Source organism: Pterocles gutturalis, unplaced genomic scaffold, assembly GCF_000699245.1.
Source record: "Pterocles gutturalis isolate BGI_N339 unplaced genomic scaffold, ASM69924v1 scaffold48784, whole genome shotgun sequence".
In the NCBI taxonomy this organism is placed as follows: domain Eukaryota; kingdom Metazoa; phylum Chordata; class Aves; order Pterocliformes; family Pteroclidae; genus Pterocles; species Pterocles gutturalis.
The window spans coordinates 77,440-89,584 of record NW_010132549.1 but is presented as its reverse complement, the minus strand read 5'-3'; the positions used below and the strand labels follow the sequence as shown (position 1 = coordinate 89,584).

The 12,145-nt window shown below is 35.7% G+C and overlaps 1 protein-coding gene across 1 annotated transcript in view; it reads left to right on the top strand.

Moving 5' to 3' along the window:
* Positions 1 to 2,973: 2,973 nt before the first annotated feature.
* RALGAPA2 (Ral GTPase activating protein, alpha subunit 2 (catalytic)) overlaps positions 2,974 to 12,145 on the top strand; it is a gene marked incomplete at its 5' end in the record, with an annotated part of 70,978 nt that continues 61,806 nt past the window's right edge. The window contains 2 exon segments of the mRNA XM_010080915.1: positions 2,974 to 3,084; positions 3,743 to 3,792. Coding sequence (XP_010079217.1) covers positions 2,974 to 3,084; positions 3,743 to 3,792 — 161 coding nt within the window.

Sequence of the window (12,145 nt, the reverse complement as noted above, 5' to 3'; positions counted from 1 at the left end):
GCTGAATTTAGAACAGCTATTGTTCCTTAGATTTCATGTGAAATTTGAGGTGTTTAAATTGTTTTAAAAATTGTTCTAATTGGAGGGTTTTTTAGTAACTATGTTTCCATGCTGATGCTTCTTTGAAGAAATGAAGGAAAATTATCTTCAGGGCTTTTATTTAGCATTTAAAGTTCTAACCTGAAAAAGTGAGACAGGTTTGTTGTTGTTGTTGGTTTTTTTTTTAAAGGTAAGTAAAAATTGTATGTGGTTTCTGGGGTGCGGCTAGTAATAAAAGTTTATCATTAACCAGGGTATGACTGTGAAGTTGTCTCTTCATCTCCTTTAATTTTTTAAGTACTTGAAATAAAGAAATCTCCTCAGGATTGAGAGAACTTTGTATAAATAGCATAAAGCCAAGTGACTTTGGAAGCTCATTAAATTAACTGAGGATTTCTAACTATTAAACGAATGTAATAGCATTTGGTAGTTAACAGGAAAATAAAAGGAAAGCTGGTGTGCTAAGGACATGATTATTGTCCCCTCTAGATTCTTTTATATGAAGAAGAGTAATGAGAGCTTGGCAATAAACTCAGATTCTTGTTAAATAGTTCCCGAGTAGTTTGTTTCCCTAAATTTTAAGTAGTAAGGCAAGTAAGGGTGACTTGCAGTCATCTAATGAGCCAACTGTTTCATATTTTATATAGAAGAAATGTTGTGTATCCTCATGGGTGTCATGCTATTTTGTGTATGTTGCTGCAAAAGCTGTAAATGTTAATCTGAAGCATTAGCCAGTGGATCACCTGTCTTTGTTTGGGGAATGGAATTAATTATACATGGTTTTGGAAAGCCACTGATGGCTGATAATGTTTGCCAGCCTGCCCTAGATTTTAGTGCTCAGAGTTTTGAATTCACTAGGCGGATGTTTTCAACAGTAGTAATCTGAGAGATATTTATGCATAAATATAAAAATATAACAATACCTGCAATTCAATCCCAACCTTGTTGTTTAATTTCGTTGAATGCTTTAAATGCTTTTTCAGTCAATGTGATTTGCCGAAAGTCAGTATTTTATCTTAGTATCTTAAATGATAAATAGTGCATGAACCTTTCACTGACATTTCACATTTGAAATGTAGAAGAATTAGCCCTGTCCTGCTACAAGTTAAACATATATATATATATTAGTGATGCAAGTTACTGTCTATAGGCTTCCTGCCAACTTTTAGTAAGTCCTTTTGAGAAGTGGTCTTCCTTGTTATGGTCTCTGTTTGTGTGTGATGATCATTTTTTTGGTCAGACGGGTGGGAGAAGCTGGTTGTGGGGAGAGGTGAAGCAAGAGAGCAGTAAAGGAGTATGTGAGACCCAGATGTGACTGTCATGTTGCTGCCTGTCTGGAGATGCTTTCCCTGCAACCTAGCGTGATGTAGAGGGGAGAGGGACTGCTGGAAAGGTGGTGTCACCAGCTTGGCTGATCCTTGTACGGGTCAGAGGTTGGCTTGGCTGACAAAGACATTGCCCAGCTCTCCCGTGCCCAGAGGAGCAGGGTGGAGCGCTCGTGGTCAGTGCTGCTTTCCAGGTCTTATCACAATGAACGCATTCACGGTGAAGGAGTGGAGAAATGGTGTTTTCTTAATGTATACAAAAAAATAAGGACTTTGGTAGTGAAATGCCCAAGAAAGCTGTATCTCTGGCTGAGCAAGGGAAGTATTGTCTGTGTGGCTTGTTTGGTATGTTTTGTCTTTTTTTTTTTTTTTTAAGTGAAGTGGGCAGTGGTATCAGGATGACAACTTGCATGCAAAATTGCAAGAAAATCTTACCTTTTGAGTGAATATCTTCTCTTAGGGTAATAAATGGGAGTATTGTTGTTGGCCCCTTGTAGGGTTAGAAATTGTTTTCCTATATGTCTTGTGAAGGAATATAAGGAACAAAGTAGTTCAATAGGAAAAGGATGTAGCTGTAGGAATGCACGGTTACATCAGAATAACAGATGAGTCACCACTGAAATGCCACATTTATAGAAAAGGAGAATTTACTTTTTTGATTAGGCAGTTCCTTTCTCCTCCTTTCACAATTTAAAGGGAAAGTTTCCATTTTGTTTAGATTTTAATGACCTCATTCCTTAAGATGAAATCCTTCTGAATGAAAGCCTTATTTTCTCCTAGAGTTATATTTAACAGAATGCTTTCATAGAGAGAAATAGTTGCACTAAGCTTGCAAATTCAAGACCAGTAGTTTGTAGGAAACTAATATAATATAAAAGAGTTTCCATGCACTAGTTATTTCTGTAGTACAAGCAACCAAACAAAGCCTTACTACTGGAAAGGTATTAATTAAAAAAACCCTCCAAAACCACACATTGTCCAAGGCTAAAGTAATTCTTTCTTCTGTAGTTGTGTGATATTATTGGATCTTCTTGTTGCTGTCAGCTTTGTGGTCTTGATTAATGAATGGATTTCTTGAGAGGTGAAACTTCAATGAGAAGATGTGTTGTTAATAATTCTTACCCTTTATCCGCTTAATTCTGGGTGGAGTCTTCTATCTTTTCTTGACCAAATCAGTTACAATAAAGAGCAAATAGATAAAGTGTGTTTTGCAAGTGTCAGGTTTAGAAAACATTAGATTTGTTTTCTTCTCAAAAAATAAACATTTCAAATTTTAAACCTAAGTTAAGGCTTAGGGAAGTGATGCATGCTTGAGTTTCCTTAATTTTTTAAAATTAATTGTAAATGTGCTGTTTTCTGAATTGATCTGCTTGCCAGATAAATTTAAGAACTGGATTTGCAGTTTGCATACAGAAATCATTGCTGGGGTTTGCTTTTTCCAACAGTACCTGCTTGTTTTGATGATGCAGAAGCCATTTGGTTAGATACCTAAGGCGCATCCCACTGAAATTTTGTATTGCATTTATTTCATTCTGTAATACTGAATTTGTATGAAGAGAACAATCTTCAGCTTTCTGATGTTGCGTAATAGCTCTGTTCTTCTTTTCAGATATTGTGGATGGAAGTGACCTGAAGCAATTTTTTGAGAACAATTATTCTCAGATTTATTTTATATTCTATGAAAACTTCGTAACACTGGAAAATAGCTTGAAACAAAAAGGTAAGTTTTGGAGTTTTGCTAGCAATTGAGTCAGTGTTCCCTAACTGTTCTCAAAGGCATTCTGTTGGAGCTTATCTAGTGACTATATAATCCACAGTTATCTGCATTTGCATCAGTAGTTTCATGCAGTACAGTATTAGTGTTAATCGTTTTAATTTTATGGTATGAGAAGAGATGAGAGTGGAAAATTGCTCTCTGAAGTGTCATAAGTAGCTGAAAAGAATTCTAAACACATTTTTATGGCTTTAAGTGTCATTGCAGGACAAAAATGAGTTCTTGTGCATTTATATACCTATCTTCTCATCTTGTTCTGAAGTATTGAAGGCCTTCATCCTACAATTAAGCAGATATCTTCAACTGAAATGTTGTCAGATCCACAGAACAAATCTCAGTGCTGAAGATATGTCAGCAGAAATAGCCATTTGCTTGGAGATGAGCACAGTGACAGTGCTTTGCAGATCTGGGGCTCTGGTTGTCCCTCATTCATAATTGAGAGAGGCACTGAAGTTTGGAAACATCTTGCTCTTTTGACAGTAGATAAAGATGAAGAAAAATAAACAGAGTGCAACATCTTTGACTTCACTTGAATAACAGCGTAATTTTGACATTTGTCTCTTACTGGAAATTACAAGAAACAATGTTGTTTTCTGTTTTGTAGGGAATAAATCACAAAGGGAGGAGCTGGACTCCATTCTCTTGCTTTTTGAAGTAAGTTTTCCATACCATGAAACTAATTTTTAGTTTAAATCTCATTGTCATTATATGCTTACATACACCTTTACAATGAGGAGTGAAACCGGGTATGAATCAAAATGACGGTAGGTGTCTGTGACTGTACAAGGTGAAAGGCAGAAAAGAACTAGGGTGTGCACTGGGTTTTGACATCCAACAACAGCAAAAATTTTATCATGCAATGGGAATGTTGGTTGAATGAATTTCCGAAGTTAAGAGATTTTATCAAAATGACTTGAAAAAAGTACAGTAATATATCTGTCCTAAGGAACTGAGGATCAATTCTTTGAAAATGTCCCATTGCTTTTCAGTAGAATTTGGGAGCAAGTGATCAGTAGTTGAGTAGTCTCTGTAAGGGTGAAGCTGTCAAAATAGGCTCTTTTCTTTTTTTTTTAACTAAATATGTTCTTGCTTCTGTATTTTATGGGGGGCTAGTTCAAAACAACAGTACTTTTTCCCTGCATTTTGTCAGTATGAAGTTCAGTTATATTTATTTTGAATGTGTCACAGTAGGAGTTTGGGCTCAACTCTTTTCGGATGGAGGTATCTATTATGATTGCAGTATTTGGTCTTGCAATACAAGAAAGATAAAAGGATAAGAGTTGTCAACAACTGCATATCAGTTTGATCTGAGTGTGTAGAATGTTAATTTGTTCAATGCTTTTAAAATTTTTTTTTCTTTTTAATTTAGTGGAACAACTTTTACTTCCAGAAGCATATCCTTCGCAGCACTGGTGGTCATAACATTTGCGGTGTCTAGGGAGGAAATATTAGTTAATTAACTTTTGCATAGTCAAATTAGGATGTCTTTAATTTACAGAAGAATAGACTGTGGTAGATATTTCCCAAGAGATCTCTTTAATTAGAGTTATTACCTAAATAAATTTGAATGTGAGAAAATATCACTGGACCAGATGAAAACCTAACATGTAAAAAAATTTTTATAATGCACACCAGAAGTCCTAGCATAAGTTCTACCTGTCTCTGAAGTCAGAGATCAGTGGTGCCATTAGTTGGTTTTTTTAACAATTCATTGGGTAAATAACTGGCCTGGTTTCTTTCTGAAGGGTAAATACGTGCATCTTCTGTTGATTTCTCTTTGTTAATCCAACTATTAACTTTTCACTTGAGTATTGCATCATAGAAATGTTATCTTTGTTTGTATTGTGGGTTATTTTTTGGTAGGGGGGTAGAAAAAAATTTTCAGTGGAACTCTGGAAATGGAAATTAAAATGAGGGTTAAATGTTCTCAACTCTTGTCCCTTTCTCTAAAAATGAAAAAAAAAAACAACCTGACCCAAACCAAAAACCTCAGAAGTCTGACTTCATTTTATTGCATTAATGTGTAGTTTGTAGTTAGAGTAATATTCATGTTGACAGTAAGAATGATGCTGTTTAGCCTGCAATATGAAAAATGGCCATCAAAATGGTGACATGAAATCCTGGCTTTTTCTGGTCTCAAGTTCTGACTTCCATGATGTAGCAAGTTCATCTGCCTTTTCTTCTCTCTCCCTTCACTCCTTTAACTACAAGACTGCATTTTCAGACTGAAGTCTGAAAGTAGAATTGTGTTTTTTGCTACTTATGATATTAGCAAAAGAGTCTGCTTTAGGATCTTGCATGAGGCAGTGTCAAAGAACATGAGCTCATGTATCTGCTGTATTTGGAGCAAGAGAAATTCTTCTTCCTCCTCTCTCCCCACCCCCAGGGGAGGAAGGTATCACCACATTTACTGAGCAAGGCTGTGCAATTTAATTGGAGCTCATTAATACACTTACTCTGTGGTCTTGAATAACTAATTAAATTTCTGTGGCGATGTCATTGAATGGAAAATAGCTAATGCTTGCTCACCCAGTTAAAGTGACTAAATACGTATTCCTGTGTCTTGAAAACGGGTGGCTATTAACTGCCTGTTTAATACCGCTTCAAACCATCAGGAGAACATACTGTATGAAGAAGAAAAAAAATACATGAACAAAGTGTTGCTTTGGGTCCTGATCAAGGGGAATTATATTATAGCCTAGGCACCAACAGCTTTGAGGAAGAAGAAATCGTTAAAGAAACTTGTGTGAAATTTGGAGCAATCTTCTTCATGGTGTTTATCTCCTGGAAGTAAGTTTGCAATCTGTTTATCACTCTAGCAGTTGACAACTTACTGCATTTTAGTAAAACAGCTTTTTAGAGGGTCTTTTAATGCACAGAACAAGAATACATCAGTGTGAACACAGGATGAGAAAAAACGTAAATGCCAAGTAATTAAACATTCATATTGTAAGCCATAGGAAGCAAAACTAGTTGATTGTGAAGCTTGCCGCATTTAATCTGATGTCAGTGTGAGCCAGAGGTTTCCTAGAGTTTTCTTCTAATTAGCTAAATAGGTAATTACTTAGGATTAACAAATCCTGAATCCAGGTGCTGAGGGTTAACAGTTTAAAAATCAGTAAAAATATTTATGAAAGGAGTTGATTTCTGCCTTTTCTGGTACAGTTTGGTGGGCATTTTCCTGCTGTTCTTGAGTGACACCTAGTGTGTATATTAAGCAAAAGTAATAAATGCCTTTTCCACAAATGCTCTGAAAACTAAGTTGACTCTGTCGTAACTTACTGGTCTCAATTTTACACATCAGCTATATAGCTTGACCGCTCAACAATAACGTCAAACAACATGTTAATCAAAGAAGAAATATTGATCAAAAGGGAGTAATAGGAAATGCTCACAGTTTGTTTTGTAAAGTGCTTTTTTACAATTAATATTACAAAGTTCTTAGGTCTAATTTTATGTTCTCTAAGGTGCTTTGGCCATGTATTTTTCCAAATAGTTATTCATTAAATGATACAGCACCTCTAATTATCTGTATTATTTTTCTCTGTCTCAGCTAAAAGGCCAAAATGTTGTGAAAAATGAATTTGCTTCTTCTCTGTTAAGGCTTAGTCGTCTCCAGATTTATAGTATATTTTCAGAACATGGTAATATTGTTTCTTATCTCATTGTGCTCTGTGATTTGGGGACGCTGTTCGTTATAGCTGTCAGCTGAGCACTGCGTGTCGCAGAACTTGCGAAAGGTGCACTACATTTCTAGGTCAGAAAAAAGTATTATGTCGTAATTTAACTGTGAAAGATTGGAATTTTTTTTATAATAAAGGGTTTTTTTTGTTGCAACATCAGATACTGATTCTTCCGACGCTGCATTTTTTTTTGCATCTAGAATGAAATAAGAGCAGACTGTTGGTTTCGATGTAATACTCAATTTCTTTCCATTCTCTATAATTAGGCTTTGTTAGTTAAGAACAGCCACATCTCTTATGCTGTTGCAGTCATAAAATTCATTACACTGATGTAACACTTTCACTGTATGAAATATTTTATTCTTAGAGTTTTTCAGATACTCTTTCTGATGTAGTAGAGCTTCCCAAAGTCACTTGCAGTAGCTGCTATTGTTGCTAGAAGTTTTTCAGATATGGTCAGTGTAGCTCAAGGCTCACTGCAGTTCTGTAGAGAGACAAAAGATGGGTTAGGTACTCCTGCCTGCCACAGATGATATGTATACTCAAAGCTTTTCAGTGTGGACATTTTTACTGGTTTATTTTTCACCAGTGCACATTAATATAATGTAAAGTGCCCTTGTGTTTTACAGGTCCTTATTTATAAATGTGTACTGTGTTTTTCATATAGTTTGTACAAAGAGCTTTGTTTATGCTCTAATCTCTTAACTTCTGTAAGTCCATGCTTTGTATGGAACATCTTGTTTCTTGAACTTGGTGAAAATGTGAGCAATGTGAGTCCCTGTATCTGGACACAGAGTAAGAACTTTTTTTTTTTTAAGAATCTACAAAATTATGACTCCAGAAAGGTATCTAATGTAGCTCATACTGGCCTTGCTGTGATTATTCTTCTAGACCCTGCTGGCTGTCAAGCCTAGCCTTCCCCCCATGTGCCACTTGCACTGCTGAAATGAGGTGAGCTGTAGTTATAAACAGGAATAGACAGAGCTGTTTGTTTTGACCTGCCGTAGAAGTTCAGCAGCAAAACTTTAACTTACCATTCCTAGGTCTGATTTGGAGGATCTGGAGTATGTATGCAGCAGGTGGATTTAAATATTAAGTAGATGTCAAATAGAATAAATATATATAAAATAGCCTCTGCAATATTTGTGTTATACAGACTCAAACTCATGGTCTGCTTTGGCTTTTGTATAACACTGTTTTTCCAGAGATAATAATCAATAACCTGTTAGAACTTGCTCAACTGTACTTTGAGCTCTTTGTTTTGTAGCAGTAGCTACTGGTTTTAAGACAATATTTTTGTCCTTAGAAGCACATCTAAATATAAACTACAAATGACCACATACTCAGGAGATTAAGATGTGGTATAGATCCGTTCCAACATGGATTGGTCTGCTATCAGAATGTGAATGGAATGATTACAGAAGCAGCTGTATAGACTAAATTTATTACTGCAGATGTGCACAAGTTACTGTTCTGCAAATGCTAATGATAATTCAGTATAGGTTTATAATTGGCTGTAGTCTGTTTGCAACCCTTTTAAAAGGTAGATTGCAGACCACACACAGTAAATACACTGCGTCTGTCAGAGGAACACCTGCTGTGGTGGTGGGTGACCAGGTAGCTTCATGCACTGACACAGTTTAGGAATATAAGCTGCTTTCTTAGTACTGCCTAGTAATGCACGTAAATATTATTTTTAAAATGTACAACTTTGGTTCATTCTGGACTAAAATTGCTGTGGATATTTTAAATATCTAATTCTTCCACCATATTGTAGGTCTACTTTATATAGACTCTACTGTATGAATTGGCAATATTGGTTAAGCAGCTTAAAACAAATCTCAAAGCCAGTGGTGATTTTTAGCAGGTCTTTTTCAATGTCATAAAAACCTGCATCACTGAAACATTCATCACTTTTTGATTCATAACTCTTTTAGACTCTAAAGTCTTTTAGCAGACTTTAGTGCTGGTGCTTTTTTTATGAATGTGCAAAAGGATGTTCTTTCATATCCATAGCATTTTCTTAGGGTGGTTTGCTTATCTTAGGATGATGCTCCTAATTACTGGGTACATTTTGAATAAGACTGAGTAAAATTGAATTCTGCAGAAATAAATGGTGTATTGAAACTGGCAACATCAAAAGTACTTGTAAAATTCTTTGTAAGGAATAATCAAGCAAAGTTACTGTTGATTTCTTATTGCCACAGGTCCTGTTTTCTCATTTCTTGGGGTTATCCCCTTTATTTAACTTTTCCCCTTTATTTAGCTTTCTTTTTACTATTTGCATTTTCCTCCTGTCTGTACAGCTCAGTGGCTTAATTTCCCCATCTGCAGGTTGTCTTACACTTGAAATCAAATTACCGTTAAGAGTCACAGCTTTAAATTCAGGCTGTAGGTTCCATGTGCCTACTGTGATTCCCATTTCCACTGTTTAAACTGAAGTCTGGCGCACAGACTTGGTTGGCTGATTCTCAAGCTAAATAGAGTAAAAATGGCTTATTTGTTTATAACAATAAAATTGCCTCTGGCCCTTCTCTTACACATAGATGACTTTTTGAACCATTACAGTTTCTTCTGCGGTAATTCTGATTGATTCATGTATTGCTCTTAAAATAACATCGATGTTATTCTCACAGCTTTCCGTTCTAAATTCTAACTGTATGTTACATGGGTTCAAGTTCGGAGATCTTGCTGTTTAATGTTCTGCCTAGGGCAAGAATAAGTATCGTGCGTTTCATTTTCCCTCAATGAATAACTGTAAATAATTTATTGATGGAATGAGTGGAGTATACTGCATATTTTAGTTGAACACTCTGAAACTCTTGTGGAGATACCGCCAAACAGTATTTGAACATAGAGACATAGGAGAGCTAGTCTACATTTGATTTGGCTTAAAGTAGATTCACCTGCTACTGATGAAGAGAAACTCCTTATCACGTACAGGTTGTATTGAAGAAGCTGTTGTTTTCCTCAGAATTCATTCTTCTAGAATGAACATTGTTCTGACCTTGTAATTGACATTGCCTCTGGGAGCATGTTCAATCAGGAAGAGACTCTGCATAGCATGTTACAGAATGGCTTCTTGTAGGTCTGGAAGGCAGAACAGCAATGCTTATTGTCTCCCTTTTGTGTAAGTTAAGCTGGAAAACATTTGGGCTGTAGGATCTTCAGTGTAAGGTTTGATAACAATGTTAGATTTCTCTCCTTTCTGCAACAGGTAGTGCAGCACACAGTAGCGGGCACAAAGCTACCAATCATGATATGATTCAACAAAGTTGGCAAAAATAAGACACTTTTAAAAAGAAACGGCAGTATTGGTTAAGTCAGAGTGAATCTGTAGGAATGGAAACCTTGGTATTTTTTATTTTACTTTGATAAAATAGAGAGATGTATCTTTCAAAAAGCAGCATCCTGTGTAAACTAAGATTTAAACTTAACATTATTCCTAGTCATGCAGGAAGTCCAGAAGAAAAAGAGCTATGGATAATCAGTTAAAAGAACTGACAGATACCCTGATGTGTTGATCAGTAGTAATACCTAATTTCTATTTCAAGTGTGCTATAATGGATTACCATACAGATGCAGCAAAGCACTAAGCATTAAATAGATCTATGTCTTTTCTGAAAAAGCAATATTATTTCGCACTGTGGGGTTTCTTAAAGTATTTCTTATTAGTGTACTGTGAAACTAGAAACAAGATGTCAATAGCCAGTTTGGATTCACAGCGGCATTGCTAAAAGTCTAGGCTGGAGTGGGAGAAACTGTCATTTGTTTTATAGGAATAGCACTATGTGTGTTTTAGAACACCAGGGTTTGGGAGGGCGTAGAAAATGTTCTTGGAAGTGCTAAGTTGAAAGGACAACAACTGGAGCTTGTTCATGATTTATGCAATCTTACATTACACTGTAACACCATCTTGGTTTGGGAACGCTAATGCAGATGTGTGAAAATAGTTAAAAGGTGTTCTTGCCATTACTTTGAATTGACTTGTAACTTTCAGAAGTTTTTATTTAATAGTGTAGACTTCTAACTGTGATAACTTATTTTTGCATTGCAAGAGCAAATGCAGACTCTTGAATTTAGATTATTTATATTCATTGTGATCTTTCATATCTTCAGTAGGTAGCTGTGATGCTAGCAGTCTAATTTGGTTTTTTTTAAATGACTTCTGTTTACTCTTTGGTGGTACTATGCAGATGATTAATCACATCTTTGCATTTTTTTAAAGTGTATCCCTGTATATATTTTTTTTCCTGTGTTGAGATGCTGAAAAAGAGAATGGCATGAGAAATGACTTAAGTGTCTCAATTTTTGCTATACGAAAAGATTTTTGGGATATGGAAGCTTTCATCAGATAGAACTTATGTCCTCTAACTATTTATTTCAGCCCTTTGATTGTTCTGATTCAGTCACCTGACAAGAGTGTTTCATTGTGTGCTTTTTAAAGAAAAAAAATCTGTAAGCATGTTCTTTTCTTCCCTAGCCCTCCCAGCTTCATGCAATTTAAAGTTTAAGCTTGCTTTTCTTGGTGGTGGTTGTTCTCTTCAACAGCATTTGTTTTCCAGGTTTTCTCTGTGCATAAACTAAAATTCACTGACACACAGATGCAAGAGTTGTTATTATTTTTCAAAATGGGTCTGTATTATGCAGCTTTGTTGCCTTGCCAGTTTATACCTTCTCATAGTTCACGTTCTGGAAGTTAACTTTGTGTTCAAGTGTAGGTGGAATTGTGTAACGTATACGATACTGTCTTTACTGCATACCATTGTGCGTCTGGCCTTGCCCAAATTACAGTCAGTGTGCTTTGGATCTTGCAGAGAGGGTGTCGTAAACCCCAGCTTCCTTCAGTGCGCTATTGTGTTTTGAAACAACTAACAAGTGGTGGTTATTTATTTTGATCCTGAATCAGTTGGGGTGTGTAAACTGTGAAATTACTCTAAGAACATGGCTGAAGCTCTTGGGAAATGTGTATTCTTTCTTTTGGCAACTAAGGAAAACTTATTTGTACAGCGTCAGATTACTTTCACAGACTTTCATGCATCATACATGAGTATGCTGTGCCTAAGTATACATCAGGCATTTGGTGAAGTAGACATATTTTCTTTATTGTAAAACAAAAATTATATTTAGAATTTTACTGAAACATCTGAAATATACTAACATATGCATTTCACTAGTAGCATTACCAGGTTTTGACAAACTTCTAATAAGACGTACTGATCCAGAAGTGGTGTTTGATTTTTTTGGAAGTTTAATACAATTGGTTCTCCAAAGTTAGTGTGTTGAAACAAATGAGAGAATGTACATCCAAAGACAAGCTGAAG